At 42.8% G+C, this 18240-nt stretch overlaps 1 protein-coding gene across 4 annotated transcripts in view; it reads left to right on the top strand.

Moving 5' to 3' along the window:
• The window catches only part of MTUS2 (microtubule associated scaffold protein 2), a 321603-nt gene that overhangs the window by 253291 nt on the left and 50072 nt on the right, over positions 1 to 18240 (top strand). For all 4 annotated transcript variants that reach the window (XM_081197860.1, XM_081197861.1, XM_081197859.1 and 1 more), the window contains one exon: positions 5699 to 5797. In XM_081197860.1, the coding sequence (XP_081053986.1) occupies positions 5699 to 5797 (99 nt within the window). The remainder of the gene's footprint in view (positions 1 to 5698; positions 5798 to 18240) is intronic.

Raw genomic sequence — 18240 nt, 5'->3', positions numbered from 1 at the left:
CGTCACCAGCTCACCACGGTCAGGAACCAGCCAGGAACAACAACCTCTGGAACTACTGGAACCAACGCCGTTGATGCTGACACCACCGCAACTCAGGCTGGCAGCACAATGCCCATAACCTCACGGAACTTTGGAGTGTCAGGCATAGCCCTATTGGCTTTAGCCCAAACGTAGCAGAGTTTTCCTGCACAGCGAGGAAGCTAGTTGCGGCAATGATGACTAGTCAGCTAGACTCAGAAGAACTATTTACAGGATTTATTAAAAAGGGAAAAATAAAACCAGCAGAGTTTCTGCATACAAATAAAAGCAAAATAAACCCTCTCTTTCCCTCTCTCAAAACCATACACAGCACTTCTAACTCCTAACACACCTCACACCAAACTGTGCTAGCAATCCCTAGATAACAGAGTTGAGTGCTGCTCGTTAACCAATCAGAGTGAGTAGTTTCTAGGTCAAGCAGACCTGGGCTTTCTGCCAAGAGTAAATTGACACCAGCTGGAGTTAATTGGTGAAGCTAGAATCTGCAAGTTTCCCACGAGAACCAATTAACAGAAACTGAAACCGAAACTGAACAAAATCATGTTAAAGCAGAAGACAGGAAAAGAAGCTTTGCAGCAACTCATTGATTTGAAATGGAGGGCCAAGGAGTAATATCCACAAATTTAAAACCAGGGGTGTATTGAGTCCCAAGCTAACAGAGCTAAAGCCCGGGACTGTTTTGCACCCAGCCTCTAATGTCCCGATCAGGTGCTTCATGCGGTGCACACACCACCAGTCAGCTGTTGGGTGGGACAGCACCCACAGAGGGCAAGGGAGAGGCAGCAGAGGCCAGCACTGTGAGGAAGGGAGACGAGAGCCAGCCAATGAGAGTGCTGGTGGTGACCTCTGCTAGGCAATCAGCTCTGTGGGATGAAGCCAAGCCAATCTCAGCTCAGCACAAGCAGCAAGTATGGATGAGAGCCTCAAGCTGCCCATCACCCCATTAGTTCTTCTGCCCGGCAGAGAGGGCAGGATTCCTGGAGCTTGTCATCACTGTGATTCTCTGGTAGGAAAGAGTGGACTGGCAGACCCCACATCACATTTCCACAAAATGTCATCTCTTGGGCTATACTAATTCACCATTTTATGGTGGAGACAGACATAATCTAAAAAGAGGACCAAGTATGAAGGAGAAGGAGAAGGAAAAGGAGAAGGAGAGTTTGGATTTGATATCCCGCTTTATCACTACCCGAAGGAGTCTCAAAGCGGCTAACAATCTCCTTTCCCTTCCTCCACCACAACAAACGCTCTTTGAGATGAGTGAGGCTGAGAGACTTCAGAGAAAAGTGACTAGCCCAAGGCCACCCAGCAGCTGCATGTGGAGGAGTGGAGACGCGAACCCGGTTCACCAGATTACAAGTCCACCGCTCTTAACCACTACACCACACTGGCCAACTTTCTTCCACCTTCACAAGCTGAGCTCCACCCACAGTCGTGGACGGCGTGGTAAGGGAGAGGCAATCACCTGACCTCCCAGTAGGGGGAGGGGCAAGGTGGCAGGGAGGGCAGCACCATGCAAATGCACTGGTAGGAGCACTGGATTGGCTCGGCCAGTGAATTTGCACTGCACCAACCTGGCCGCTGCCTCACCCTTCCGCATCCCAGTAAGCAGCAGGAGTCACGTATCTTCAGACCACCACGCTGTTCACTACTGGACATGATCAATAGGGAAGTACCAGTAAACTCAGGGAAACAACAACAGTGTTATTGTTTGAACCCCACCCATCTGACTGGGTTGCTCCAGCCACCGTGGCCAGCTTCCAACAGATATAAAAATGTAATAAAACATCAAACATTAAAACTTACCTCTACAGGGCTCCTTCAGATGTCTTCTAAAGTTGTATAGTGCCTTATCTCCTTGACATCTGATGGGAGGGCGTTCCACAGGGCAGACATCGCTACTGAGAAGGTCCTCTGTCTGGCTCCCTGTAACTTCACTTCTCACAGTAGGGGAACCGCCATAAGGCCCTTGGAGCTGGATCTCAGTGTCCAGGCTGAACAATGGGGGTCTCCTGAAGTACAAGAAAACATTAAGGGAAGAAAGGGAACCCCCATAACAGCTCAGTGAAGACTGAGCATCCTCAGAGGCCATGGAATGCTGACTGCTGAGGGGGAAACAGGATGGAATGGAGTATTCTTGAATAGGGCATGGGTGACTGTTGGGAACCCTGAACAGGAACACACCACACTGCAATTTTTTATTTTTTATTTTTGCAAGTCCCAGTTGTTACAAATAATAATAAAGAAATATTAAAAGTGCAGAATTGTGGTGACTACGACCAGTGCCTGCCACAACTGAACAGAAATGGCTTTTTGAGAGATTGACTCCGGAAAGGAAAAAGTATGTTTGAGCTGAGCCAATGCTCTGAAATATTACATCTCTCTTCCCTCCTTATTCCCTGTGGTGTATGGAATGAATAGCAGTGGGTGAACTGCCTTGCATGCCATTTAGCTTCAAATAGGAAACATCTGAAAGGAAGGGTTTCACCATAGCACTTGAAATGCATGCATGGCGGAGGAAAGTGCATCATTGTAACAAGGTGTAAGTGGGAAATTCATTTGCAAAGGAACAGCTTCAAGCATCCTAATGAGAGGAATGCAACCCTGCAAAGTTCCATTTGAAATATGTCATGTGTTGGGTTTTCCTAGAAGAGGACTGTTTCTCCCATACAATCTCATTTAAAAGGGAAATATAAATCCCGGGTAGATAGCAGATCTAGTATTTTCATGAGATCTGCTTGTCATCTAAATTAGGCAACGGGGTACCGATAATCTTTAATTAACACAACTAGTATCTCACCATTTTGCTGCACCACAGCAATTCAGACCGTCAGAAACAAAACAAAAGAGAGAGAGAGAAGACATGCGCCTAGCATGGGACAACAACATTAGAAAATAATTGCCATGCAAATTGCGTTGATGACAGGAGTTGATTGCTTTTCTTCCACTCTATGAAATGAGTAAATTTAATTAGATTTCACTGTATTACACCATCCACTTATGCATATTTGGAACTTTCTCAATTTTGCATACTTTGCTGGCATGTCAAAGATTAAACAGAAAAAGATTACAGAGGAAGAGGAGGGAGGGAAGATAAGAGATTGGGGGGGGGCGGGATGAGAAAGCATGGGACTTGTCCTTTCATACTCTAGTGAAATAATTGTGCTGCATGAGGAAATGTTGTGAGACATGTTTTATTTATAGAAAGTTGGTAGTTTTCAAGAGAGAAGGCAAATATTGGTCAAGAGCTTTGGAAACTAAGGTACTCTTACTTGCTTATTTAAAATATGCTATCTCAGAAAATGATCTAGATGCCAAATCATGCCCTGAATTGGATCAGAGGGGTGGTTTGCACCACGTTAGAACCTTTTAAAGAAGAAAATCATTTTCAATCCTAACCTTGTCTATTCGAAAGTAAATCCAAAGGGAAGTAAATCCTATGTGGTTGGGGCCAGGATTGCAGCCTTAGCAATGGGAACAAAAGCTGGGGCAATGATCCACTGCTTCCTCCCAACCTTCCAGTGGCTCTCTTGGGCAAAAGAAGAGTAAGTCAGCTGCCCACAATCACCACTCGCCAACCCCCACAGAGAGACATGGCCTTTTTGCAAGCATGTGATCTAAAACTTAAAATCAGGTCTAGTGTGACTCTTACGTACATATATAGCCTTAAAAAACAAAACAAAAAGAAAAGTACAGGAAAATAAGTCACTTTCGGTTGGTAAAGGACAAAAATAATTACTAGCAAAAAAGTCAAAGTCAAGAAATAGAAAAGAACAAAAAATTAATGTTCCTAGGCTGACAAATATACAGTTCGGTCCTTGGTTGCTTACTTATTCATGTTATTTCCATCTTGTCGAGTAATTCTCTAGTGAGAACTGGATTGTTCTTTTCTCATAACCTTTTCATATTTCTAGCTTATCTCATCTTGTCTCAAACAGTGTGTGCAGTAATGGCTCATTACTTAGGAAGGGCATGACTGCTCGCGAGCATTGGGTGATGGTAGGAAGGCAAAAAAGTTAAAATTATTTATCTTTCTCTGCAGAAGGCAAAACAAGTCTCTCCCCCCCCCCCCATTAGTAGGTAGCTTGGAAACTCCATTAATAATGTTTCTGAGGGTGGTTTCATTCAAACTTATATCAGGTAGCTGCAGTGGCCATTTTTTGACATATCAGCTTACTATACCAATATGCATAAATTCCCATAAAAAACCAAAGTGTCCTCTGCCAGATCAGGTCAAACGTCTATCTAGTCCAGCCTCATGCTCTCACTATTAACCTTAAGACATCTTTTGAATACCCTTCTTATGGCAACACACCCATTCAGCTGTTTCCCTTTTCTAAATGAGCCAATCGTTACTGTGATTGATTTGTGGTCTACTTTGCACCCAGCTTCGACAATTCATGTAATTGGGTGGTATTTAGAAACTTTTGTAAATTAAATAATTAAATAAAACATTATAAACTCCTTAGCTACAACTTTGCAGACAGTTTGGCTGCTGAAATTCCACTGAATCCAACCCCTAACGGACCTTGGGATGGCAGCTTGGACTTAACCAGAACTCACATTTTGACATGCAGAGTAGTGGGTTATACTGCGCCATGTGCTCTTTCAGACATTATGAAAGTTTTGAGAAGCCAGCAAGCAGTTGCTATTATTATTATTATTATTATTATTATTATTATTATTATTATTATACCACCCTATACCCAGAAGTCTCAGGGCAGTTCACAGAATAAAATATTTAATGAAATAAGTTAATTATCCAAATGCAGAATTGCAAAAAAATATGCTTGTTTCTCTCCTACCTCTTCCAACTACAAAGCACTAGAGCCATAGATTTCATTATTAGCATTCTCTTTATTTGAAGTCACTGAAGATACATATCACATAGATGGCGAGCTTTTAACGTATTGTGACAGTAGCTTGGTTTTCCAGGTTCATATACCCTGCAGTAAAATACGACTGATCTATTTGTCATTTTTCCCTGTACATGCACAAGAAGGATGTAAAAATGTATTATTTGAGCATCATTTATCTTTCATCTGAAATGATTGCCCAATTTGACCTTGGTTTCCACCACCCCCCTCATTACTGCCCATTGTTATGTAGCCTGAAAGTAAATAGGTTTTAAATGCCAAAGGTAAACAACAGAAAACGTGTCCTTAAAAATGCTCAATGACTTGTCAACCTGTTTCTAAACCTATCTACCTAGAAGTAAAGATTCCACATTTGCTAAAGCTCTCTTTATCCATCATAAAGTGTGCACACGAAAGCTCATACCAAGAACTAACTTAGTTGGTCTTTAAGGTGCTGGCAGGAATTTTTTTATTTTGACTATGGCAGACCAACACGGCTACCTACCTGTAACTAACTCCATCATACCTGTTTATGAGAGAGAGAGAAAGAGAGAGAGAGAGAGTGTGCATGCGTCCATGGAACGCAGGTCTTGGTGCAATCATATCTAATGGTCCTGCTGCAACTTCCACATGACCTGCTGCGCTTCCCTTCCCTGTCACATGTACAATTGAACATGCATATAGCACATGAAAAGTGTTAATGTAATCGCAGTCAGGCAGAAAATGAAGGCCCTTTCACACAGCTATGCTTCCCATTCAGTCACATGCAAAACAAACATCCGTTGTCTTAACCTTTTCAACAGGCTCCAAGAAAGAAGTACAGAAAGATCAAGAGGCCAACAGACCCACAGTTTCATCCCCTAAGAGATTGGTTGTATCATCCACCAAGCTCCACTCACCAGGTATGTATAAACCAAACACACTTGTTTTTAAGAACTATTTGAACTTTGCCAATATTTAATGTGCATCAATATTGTGTGTTGGCAAAAACTTGTGCCGTTGAAAGGAAGCATACACCAAAAGCTGTTCTATTCAAAACAAGTCAATGCTGTTTTCAAACCAAATTTCAGCAGGCACATAGACACCTGCTGGCACCGCACTGATGACCCATGAGATTGGTAGTCCTGGTCAGGTAAGTGAGTCCCTCCTAAACCCAAAGAATGCAGTTCTGGCATCTCATTAGTACAGTGGTACCACGAGTTACATACGCTTCAGGTTACATACGCTTCAGGTTACACACTCCGCTAAGCCAGAAATAGTGCTTCAGGTTAATAACTTTGCTTCAGGATAAGAACAGAAATCGGGCTCCGGTGGCGCGGCGGCAACAGGAGGCCCCATTAGCTAAAGTGGTGCTTCAGGTTAAGAACAGTTTCAGGTTAAGAACAGACCTCTGGAACGAATTAAGTACTTAACCCGAGGTACCACTGTAACAGGAATGGGAACAAAATTATCAAGAGGTGAACTTGCTTGGATGCCCCTCTGACTTTTCTGCTGGTGATGTGAGGAGCAGGTTGTTGATGTGCTGGTTCGCTTCTGGTTTTGACCCTCAGGTCTGTAAGGGAGCTTAAAATGGCTCTGAATTTCCATGGAGTTGGCATCTCAACATGAAATATTACTGTTGATTTGGTTCTCTGATGGAATGGGCGAGAGGAAGAGGGTTCTTTACACTGATTTGTACATGAACAGAAAATCTATAGATGATAAATGGCCATCTGTCAGGGATTCTTTAGCTGTGATTCCTGAATTGCAGAGGGGTGGAGTAGACGGGTGCCAACTTAAATAAAATATTGGGGGAGGCAGGTAAGTCCCTCTCCACATAATAAATAATAGATCACAAGACCATTTGAATGGCAATGCCCATCAAATTTAGGGGGACCTCAGCCCTTAGGAGTTGGGGTCCCTTCCAACTCTAGAATTCTCTGATTCTCTGAAATAATAAACTTCAAACTTGCAGCTTGTGCAGCAGGCAAACTCTCTTATGCCACTTGGCAAAGCAAATTATGTCCTGTTAAGTCTTTGAATGGAATAAGCCATTGTTGTTAAATGTTTAAAATAAGGCACACTATTTGAAACACATGATTATACATAAACAATCAACAACTCTTAACAGTGGTGGCGGCGGCGGCAACAAACCCCTCAAAGCAATAATGGGTCATTATATTCCTACAAAATTTCAGTTATTTCTACAGATACCTTCAGAGAACAAATATAATCCTGATATATTGGCACCTGTGTGTCAGATACATGGCTGCACCTAGCATTTTACTTCTGCTCAGTGTCAACAGACCCACCGCTGAATTGCGGAAATTGTATTCTAAATCGCTCCATAATTGGAAAGCCAATAGGTGGGGAGGGGTGGGCCAGAGCAGCTGTCTCCACAGGAAGAAGAGAGGCAAATGCACCAAGCTTTGTGCATACGTGATTCTGTCGGGCTGCAATGTTTAGCTACTAATCAGTTAGATTAATTGAGTGGAACATTTCTGATAGGTTATAAAAAATGACCCCAATAAATCAAATTTAAATTACATTTTTATATAAGAGCTTACAAAAGCCATCAGGAATGTGTGTGTGGGAGTTGTGTAGGCACTATCAAAGAAAAGCTATACCTCTTTCTTTCTCGCACTGAAGGCAGTGCTCTTCTAAGGACTAGATGAAGTGTAACACTGATTGCATGTAGGCAATTAATGTGCATTAAAAAAAAGTACATTGCTACTGTATGGATCAGGATCAGAACCGTGATATGTGGGTTGGGGTTGTGTTTTCCTGACAAAAATCTTTCTCTCTCTCTCTCTCTCTCTCTCACACACACACACACACAAACGTAAACACCCCTACTATTAGTTCTGCAAGGGAAGATTCCATTGAGTTGATTATTATTGATTTTATTGGAATTTGTAGTGATTTTATTGTGTTTTTAATTATTTTTATTGGGCCATGCAGTGGGTTTTAAGGAAACCTTTCCATGTGCTATGGGTCTGATAGCTGTGTGTGTGCAAATACAATCACACACACGCACACACATCCTGTAGTGGCTATTTATTTTTTATTTTTTTAAAGAAATATGCAAGTTGATTGCTTATTTGTAAACTGCTTTGAGGTCTTTTATTCAATTATGTGGTGCATACATTTTTAAATAGTTTTTTCCTAGTTTGATCCTATGATAGTTTGATCCTATGATAATCCATAATGCAGAATATATGTGCATAATCTAAAACAACAACAACCTGGAAAGTATATCCTTTTATTCAGAGCTATTTTTATTCAATTGCAAAACCTAAACTGACTTTTATCAGTTAAAATTTAGACAATTAACAAATCAAAAGTTTGTTTTGACAGCCCTTTGGGGTTGCAAAATTTAACATGGAGTACCAGAAGAGGTTTAATACTGCAAATATTTTTATTAGCCTTTTCAATAGCACTTAGCGGCCATAAGCCATTATCAAATTTCACATGCTTCAGCGCCATTTATCTCAGCAGGACTCAGGCATCCATAACCTTGCCCTAGATGGTGACTTATTATTTAAAATTAATAGGATTTTTTTGAACCCACAGTCTCACCTGACCCCAAAAGACACTTTTTGAAATAGAATTGCATCCTTTCGTAGGCTTGAACCCTTTGTTTAGCTTTTTTCCAATCTTTCAAAAAAGTGAAAACAAATTATCCTCAATTTAGTGGGAGTTAAAATGATTTCAAGGAGACATCCATTCAGTCTTTAAAAAAACGGTACTTGAATCTTCATAATAACCTTCAGGCACTGTGTTTTCTCCTTATGTGTTCTTGCAGAGGGCTGAAGGTTATATGGGTTTACATATGTATCTTTACATATTTGCTGCATTGTGCTGGATTGAGACTCTTTCAGGCTTAGAGTAGACTAGCCCAGTGTTTCCCAACCTTTTTTGGGCAAAGGCACACTTGTTTGATGAAAAAAATCTCGAGGCACACCACCATTACAGCCCCGTGACGTCAGCGCGCAGCGTCACGCCGGGAGGGACGCACGAAAGTGTAAGTTTCTATTTACAGTGTGCTCTCCCAAAGACCTTAACCGTGTAGGTATATGGCCACGAAAAGTAACAGTTGCATTAGCAGTCAGGTTACATTATTTTGACAAGCAGCCGAAGAAGTGAATCTTCCACAAAGCGGCCTGTAGAGGGATGTGTGCGTGTTTTGTTGCTGCAAAGATCAGGACACCCCCACTCCCCGCAAAAGTACTTGGTATTAGGCGCATTGATTTGTTAATTGTCTAAATTTTAACTGATAAAAGTCAGTTTAGGTTTTGCAATTGAATAAAAATAGCTCTGAATAAAAGGATATACTTTCCAGGTTGTTGTTGTTTTAGATTATGCACATATATTCTGCATTATGGATTATCATAGGATCAAACTATCATAGGATCAAACTAGGAAAAAACTATTTAAAAATGTATGCACCACATAATTGAATAAAAGACCTCAAAGCAGTTTACAAATAAGCAATCAACTTGCATATTTCTTTAAAAAAATAAAAAATAAATAGCCACTACAGGATGTGTGTGCGTGTGTGTGATTGTATTTGCACACACACAGCTATCAGACCCATAGCACATGGAAAGGTTTCCTTAAAACCCACTGCATGGCCCAATAAAAATAATTAAAAACACAATAAAATCACTACAAATTCCAATAAAATCAATAATAATCAACTCAATGGAATCTTCCCTTGCAGATCTAATAGTAGGGGTGTTTACGTTTGTGTGTGTGTGTGTGTGTGTGAGAGAGAGAGAGAGAGAGAGAGAGAGAGAGAGAAAGATTTTTGTCCGGAAAACACAACCCCAACCCACATATCACGGTTCTGATCCTGATCCATACAGTAGCAATGTACTTTTTTTTAATGCACATTAATTGCCTACATGCAATCAGTGTTACACTTCATCCCTCCCACATCCCATCGCCGCTCGCTTCGGCCGGCCTACTGGGCTGTCGCAGGCGGAAGGCCTGCGCATGCGCGAGGTTTTCGCGCCTTCCTCCAGTAGGCCGGCCGAAGCGAGCGGCGATGGGATGTGGGAGGGAGCTCGCTCGCCGCCCCGCGTGTGCTCGCCGCCGCCGCCCCGCCTCTCGCCACCCGACTCGCCCGTCTCCCTCCCACGGAACACAAGGCAACGTTCGGCGGCACACTAGTGTGCCGCGGAACACCGGTTGGGAAACACTGGACTAGCCTTTCCCAACCTGGCGCCCTTCAGACATTTTGCATTACAGTGGTACCTCGGGTTAAGAACTTAATTCGTTCTGGAGGTCCGTTCTTAACCTGAAACTGTTCTTAACCTGAAGTACCACTTTAGCTAATGGAGCCTCCCACTGCTGCCGCGCTGCCGGAGCACGATTCTGTTCTCATCCTGAAGCAAAGTTCTTAACCTGAGATACTATTTCTGGATTAGTGGAGTCTGTAACCTGAAGCGTCTGTAACCTGAGGTACCACTGTATAGCTCCTATCTTCATAAGCACACAAGAAGAGCCTTCTGGATTAGGCCAATGGCCCATCTAGTCCTTCATCCTGTTCACACAGTAGCCAAATGAATGCCTGTGAGAAGCCCAAAAGCAGGACCGGAACACAATATCACTCTCTCCCCCACCTGCGACTCCCAGCACCTACTATTCAGAGACTTACTGCCCCAAACAGTGGAGGAAGAATCTAGCAATCACGACTAGTGTCCACTTATCCACGACTAGTGTCCACTTATCCTCCATGAATTTGTCTAATCCTCTTTTAAAGCAATCCAGATTGGTGGCCATCACTACCTCTTGTTGGAGTGTGTTCCATGGTTTAATTGTGTATTGAGTGAAGAAGCACTTTCTCTTGTCTGGGATAGAATTGAAAGGTTTGAAGGGACCCAGTGGTCATCTAGTCCAACCCCTGCAATGTCTAGGTGATAAGTCTAGGTGATGCTTCATCCTGACGCTCATTTAGCTGGCCAGATACCACCATCTTGATCACCTTGTCCAAGAATGAGATATTCATTACCAGGCAGTACATTGGTACCTCGGGTTAAGAACTTAATTCGTTCTGAAGGTCTGTTCTTAACCTGAAACTGTTGTTAACCTGAAGCACCACTTTAGCTAATGGGGCCTCCCGCTGCCGCTGTGCCGCCGCTGCATGATTTCTGTTCTCATCCTGAAGCAAAGTTCTTAACCCGAGGTAATATTTCTGGGTTAGCGGAGTCTGTAACCTGAAGCGTATGTAACCTGAAGCGTATGTAACCTGAAGTGTATGTAACCTGAGGTACCACTGTAGTTACCGTATCTAAAACCTCAGGGTATTAGGAGGGCCTTTCAGAATATGTCCCAACACCACCTTAACTTTATTGAAGTCCCATTGTGTTTAAATAAATAAATGTGTCTATTCAAAGCATGACAAAGCCTGGATCCGATCATCGGAAAGGCTTTTCAGTGTTTTCTTTAATGTGCAATAATCCTCTCATACTGCTTGTATTATTTTATCCTAAAAATCCAAACCTTGCTGTTCAAGTGACTGAAAATATTTTAAAGCAGTCATGTCTGTACCCATTAATATGTCTCATTCTGCTTCTCCGTAACACCCCAGAATTTCACAGCTGTTAAAGGAGCGTGGCAGAAAGGAATTTGGAATTCGTCCCGGCATCAGGAGTGCATTTTCTGTCCTCTATGTGAAAACAGCAGAATGGGGACAGAATATGCATACTGAGTTGTTCTTTTAGCCCCAGGTGAATAGAGGAGTTCAGGTTTATCCCTAAGGACAAAAACCACTGTTTAAATTACAAGGACATTTCAGAGTATTTGGAAGGACAACTTAAAGGCTTGCATTTCAAATACTGTAAGGCTGTGGGGAATTGGCGAAGACGATGGACAAAATTTCAGGGAATTTTCCCTAATTAAATCCCAGCCAATTTAGCTGTGGAGTCCTCGAGGAAGTCACTGCGAAGCAGCCTCACTGACCTTGCTATTATACAACTTTTGTTGTCAAGTGAATTCTAAGCATTTCAGAGACGAAGCATGCGTCTCTTCAAGCCCTGCTGTGGTTTCTTTTATCCATAATCATAGGGAAGATGGGCAGCTTGATCCTAAAGGGATTCAGTGGCAGGTACAGCAGAGATTTGGAGCAGCTATAAGTAATATCCAAAGTATGGCAAAGGCGGCATAGAAATAATTGGCCCGTATGCTAATGCAAGCCACCCTGACCTCCCACTTAACTCTCTGAACAGAAAACAATTTCTTAAATGCCAAAAATCCAGAAAGGCAGCTTTGAACTGGCAATCCAAATCTACCACGCCCTCGGCTTAAGTCCTTTACAAAAATACGCCAATTCCTCCGGTCACTTTCACATGTAGTAGCAAGCCAAGCAACTCACCTTAATAAACCATACTGCGGAGGAAACCCAGTCATTGCCACACACTGTCCTTTTCCTGACATTGTTGTTATTATTATTTACATTTGTATACCACCCTTCATCCATAGATCTCAAGGCAGTTCACAGCATAAAATAATAAATAAATAAATAAATGTAGTAGACATGAGTAGATAAAACAAAGCACCGTAGCATGATGACTAAACTCAGGACTGTGGTTTGTTTAACCTGAACAAGCCAGGATCGCTAGCTAGCCCTTAGCCATATAGCTGCTTGTGGGCTTGCAAATCCTGGCTTCTTAGGGTGAAACAAACCACAGTTGGGTAACAAATCCACCTGAGGAAAACAAATCCATCTGACATATGAAGCAAGAGCAATCTGGCTATGTGCATGAGTACACAGTTCATGCACAGTATGTTTTATTAAGCCACACCTCTTGGCTTAGTGCTATGTGCAAACACAGCCACTGCCTCCCCTTTCCCCCCATTTGTCCTTTCTGTCTGGAACTCTTGCTTGGCACATCTGTGCTGCACAAAGGCAATACAATGGCATTGTAGGCAGCAGCTGCAACACAGGCAGTAGTATCCTCCTCTAACAAACATACTGGGATGCTGGCACCTGGTTGTGTCATCTGCTTCCTCCATGCAGCAGCTCATTGGATGAGACTTTAGCAAATGCACAGAATTTTACACACAAAATAAGCATATCCCTGTTGTTTTGATTATTTACATCAGGTTCAAGCACCGATACACATTACATCAGGAAATGCAAATTCACTGAGAACCAGCATCTGATCAGGCACACATATGTGTCAAGGTGTGTAGTAGCCCAAGCTAGCCAAGTTCTTTTAGCACCTGATGTTAAGGTACCAAGGGGTTGCTCGAGAGCAAGTAGGCAAATGCCTCCCTGCTCGGCTGTGAAGTCTTGCTTTTGATGCCAAAATAAACTTTCTCTGTGCAGACCGCCACTCTCCCGTGGCTGGCTCATTCACTGGCAGAATCTGAGAGTGGGTGGTCCTTGAATCTTCCCCAGCAGAGTAGTCTTTAGACGCCCAGTCTGCGCCTGCTTTTTCTGCGCTTTAGCTTACTTCTCACAAAAGGCGTGGACACAGGGGGACATCCTTCCTCCCTGCTTGGCTCAGCCAAAGTGTCCTGGCACCGCCTTGCAGCCTCCGAGCCCTGGATCTCCTCCTCACTGGAGGCGTGGCTTCTTTCTTCCACTGAGGAGGTACTGCTTCTCACGATCCCTGAGGGCTCTCTGTAATCCATTCGCTCCTTCCCCTCTCTTCCCTGAGCCAATGGCAGTTCCCTGACACCTGAGGTAGAAAATCATACAAGTGCCTCTCCCTGGGACTGAAAATACAGTAAGAATAAATTTTAAAACTAGCAATTTGCTGCCCTCATATAGCTCCCAGAATCAGCCGGCTGATGTGGCTCCCTCACTCAGCATGATGCTTGGGCCAGCTCAATAAGCTCTGCAGAGTTTATGGTTGATAAAGAGGATGGCAAAGAAAATGTGAAATTAAGCACAGGGATTTGCAAAAACTGCACTGAAAAAATATCTGTATGGAGCATCTTCAACTGAATATTATTTAAAAGGCTGCATTCATTGTGCAAGGCTGTAATATTTAGATCAACCCCGAAGGAATGGTATGATGCCTTACAACGTTGCAAAAATCTTCACCCACTGATCTCTCTGAAGATCTGCTGTGGAATCTATAGCTGTATATAGCCTAAAGCCTAGAGATGTCAGAGACTGTGATGACAACGGAAATAGGAGTGGGAATTGCCTATGTTCACTTATTTGTCCCATATCCGGAATTGAAACCAATCCATCAAATGTATTTGGAATTTCCTGTTGTTGATCAGTTCGCAAATGATATAGACAAATGTGTAATTGATTACTACCCTCCCCCCATTTGCAGTTTGTTTCCTCTGCATTGAGATGAATGGTGTGGAATCACTTAATTAGTTAATTAATTATGTAAAAATTAACCATAGCAGACAGTGGGGCAAAAATGTAGTTTTCGTGAAGGTGAACTGCAGCAGAACAGAAACAACACTCCATACAGCAAATATAGAACAGAACAGAAATCTATGCTTTTTCACATCTCTAGTCAAGCATACATATTGGTGTTTTAAAATGCCACTGGGAAAGAAGATTTTCCATTCCTTAGACTGTTTTCTCATTCACCCTTTCTAGATAAATTTGTCGCAAGTGCTCTTCAGCACCTGCAGTTTGTAAGAGGCTTGTGGCTGATCATTGGGCCACAGGAGATTCTGTTTGAAGGATGAGGTCAGCTGTGTAAAAACAATTGTGTAGAAAGGTGGTAGAAATATCTAGGGCAGTTGGGAGGTCTAGCTGGAATTACTGCCAAACTGTGTCCTGTTTCACAATAATTGTGTTTCTTGGCCTGTCAGACTGCATAGTGTGACTTGTATGTATTAGCTGGATCTCTTTTTAAAAAGAAATAAAACCCAAGTGGTTTTATCTTGCTATGTTGCTAGAAATGAGGTCAGTGAATTCCTTGAGATTTGAAGCCTTGTGATAAAATTCTATTTATTCTTCTGGACAGTTGTGTGAAACACAAACCCACTCATTTGCAGTCTCCATTGAAGCTTCAGTATATATATGCTAAAGGGTTATTTAATTATTTCAGGCTTGACTACACACACCCCTTTATTTTCTGTGTAAATGTCATTGCATGGCTTTTGCAGTGTCCATTGGGGTAACTAATAGTAAAATTTCTCAAAATCATGATAAAACATGTCTTGATAAACAATGGCTTATCATGACAGGAATAAGCTGAGGTAAGCTTCAGACTTGCCCTCTTCTGGCACAAACAGGAGGAGGACTACAGAAACTATCTTCTCTCTCTTTTTTATTTAACCACAGCTTTTCATTTTGTCGGAATGTGGAAAAACTGCAGTCCATCTGAACTATGGTTTGTTAAAGCAAGCCAACTTCAAACCACAGTTTAAGAAGTTCACTTGTTTTGAAAGACCACAGTTAACGTAAACTGTGGTTAATAAAAAATGTGTAGTGTATGATGGGATAGTGGGGCTTACCTGACCTCCCAGGAAAGTGATAGAAACCTTCCGCTGTGGGGCCTTGGAAATACATAACTCTTTTCATAGATCAGCCTTCCACAACCTGGTGCTTGAGGAGGAGATATGCAGTGACAACCTGGGTAGGAGACAACACTGACAAAAGTTATCACCACTTGCCTGTCTCATAAAGGAACAGTTGGTGCATCAGCTTCCAAATAGTCCGTACCAACCTGGTACCTTCAATAAGTTTTTGGACTGCAGCTCCCATCATCCCTAAATATTGGCCATTGTGTCTGGGACTGATGGGAGTTGTAGTCCAAAACATCTCAAGGGTACCAGGTTGGGGCAGACTGATGCAGAGACTGTTCCCTTTTTTCTGATTCCCTTGTGAGATAGGCAAGACAGTGGTGATAACCCACCCACAGTTGCCATTGCATCTTTCTCTCCCCCCATCATAGTGACAGCATCAGAAGCTGCCACCACTCCATGGGTAATAAGTAGATCCTATTAAAAATATGTGCGTGTGTCATCGTTAAACTTAAGCATTGCACTTTCACAGTGACATCTTTCATGCCACATAAGGGGAATTCTTGTGGGGCGACTTAGCTGTCACTTGTTAGTGAAAGGATGGCAGGAAGGATGTGTCTTGCCTGTGTAGCATAGTTGATTTAAAACATGAATGCATGGATATTTTAAGTTCTACTCTCGAATAATAACCTGAGAAAAAGCACATTCCTTATTCAGCGTCTCTTAGGCATCCCGGAGCTGAGTTTTCTTTCCCAATGCCAGCTCTATGAAATTATCCATGGCATTGCAAGACAGCTTGAATCCTTTTGTTCTTATATAGCTTCAGATGTATCAAATGGATTCTGCTGCTCAAAAGAGACCATGCAAAAATACTGTCATGGGCCAAAGCATCCTGCAAACTGCAGCTTGTTAAGGATGCTGAGAGCTGTTGGGAGACCCCCACTAACCTCACAGAGCTACAGTTCCCAGAGTTCCCTGGGAAGAAAGATTAACTGTTAAAGCACTCTGGGAATTGCAGCTCTGCAAGAGGAATCGGGGTCTCTTAACAACTCACAGCATCCTTAACAAACTACAGCTCCCAAGTTTCTTTGCCGGAAGCCATGGCTGTTTATTTAAAAAGTGGTATTCTACTGCTTTTAACATATATTGCACATGAGGCTTTGGTTGGAGACAATCGTTCTCCCCTCTAGGGCCAGCCCAATACATTTTGCTGCCTGAGGTGAAGGACAAAATGGCTCCAGGGCCGGCCCTTCCATGAGACAAGGTGAGGCAACCACCTCGGGTGACAAGATCTGTAAGGGCAGTGAATCCCGATGTAGATCCTTATTCCCCCTTTGTTCCTGGTGTCAATCTTCATGCCTTCCCTTCTTCCCTCGTGGGGAAGCGGTGCCATTTTGTGGGTCACCTCAGGTGCCAGAATGTCTTGGACTGGCCCTGGGTGGCTCTCTCCTACGATTCCATGTTCATACCTCAACTGGACTAGCAGTAGAATCTTACTTCAACAATGGTAATAATAATAATAATAATAATAATAATAATAATAATAATAATAATAATAATAATAATAATAATAATAATAATTTATTATTTATACCCCGCCCATCTGGCTGGGCCTCCCCAGCCACTCTGGGCGGCTTCCATAAAAACCAAAAATACAGTAAAATGTCACACGTTAAAAACTTCCCTGAACAGGGCTGCCTTAAGATGTCTCCTGAATGTCAGGTAGTTGTTTATCGCTTTGACATCTGCTGGAAGGGCGTTCCACAGGGCGGGCGCCACTACCGAGAAGGCCCTCTGCCTGGTTCCCTGTAGCTTTGCTTCTCGCAGTGAGGGAACCGCCAGAAGGCCCTCGGCGCTGGACCTCAGCGTCCGGGCAGACTGATGGGGGTGGAGACGCTCCTTCAGGTATACTGGACCGAGGCCGTTTAGGGCTTTAAAGGTCAGCACCAACACTTTGAATTGTGCTCGGAAACGTACTGGGAGCCAATGCAGGTCTTTCAAGACCGGTGTTATATGGTCTCGGCGGCCGCTCCCAGTCACCAGTCTAGCTGCCGCATTCTGGATTAGTTGTAGTTTCCGCGTCACCTTCAAAGGTAGCCCCACGTAGAGCGCATTGCAGTAGTCCAAGCGGGAGATAACCAGAGCATGCACCACTCTGGCGAGACAGTCCGCAGGCAGATAGGGTCTCAGCCTACGTACCAGATGGAGCTGGTAAACAGCTGCCCTGGACACAGATTTGACCTGTGCCTCCATGGACAGCTGTGAGTCCAAAATGACTCCCAGGCTGCGCACCTGGTCCTTCAGGGGCACAGTTACCCCATTCAGGACCAGGGAATCCTCCACACCTGCCCGCCTCCTGTCCCCCCAAAACAGTACTTCTGTCTTGTCAGGATTCAACCTCAATCTGAAGGCAGCAGGTTACCTTTTAAAAAAATAAAATCCTTTATTGAAATTCAAAGATATCATACAGTATCTTAAATCCGCACATACAAAGAAAAAAATAACCTTACATAAATTTACAGTTAAATATTAAATTACTCTTTCCACATATTTTCTAACTAAACTAAGATAAAATAAGGGCAGCAGGTTACCTTAGCGGGGGGAGGGCAGGCCAAGTCATGTGGTACACTGAGTTCTGTCTTCTTTTGATATATACCCATTTATATTTGGGGTTTTATCAAAGTGGTTTACAACCTTCCTTAAAGCATTAAATGCAACATTACAGAATACCAAAATAAAATGCTAGAAAGGAATGTCAAGTATGAAACGCACATTTAAACCAGCGTAATTAACAGGAAAACAAAGTGTTCTCTTACAAATAAGAATCAAATACAAAAATACCACAAAACTCCATGTATACAGCATCATTGGCAACTAAACAAAATAACTGATATGGAAGCTGCGACCTCACTTC

The sequence above is a fragment of the Podarcis bocagei genome (assembly GCF_964188305.1).
Source record: "Podarcis bocagei genome assembly, chromosome: 6".
Lineage (NCBI taxonomy): Eukaryota > Metazoa > Chordata > Lepidosauria > Squamata > Lacertidae > Podarcis > Podarcis bocagei.
The sequence above is the reverse complement of the archived record's forward strand: the minus strand, read 5'-3'. Positions and strand labels throughout refer to the sequence as shown.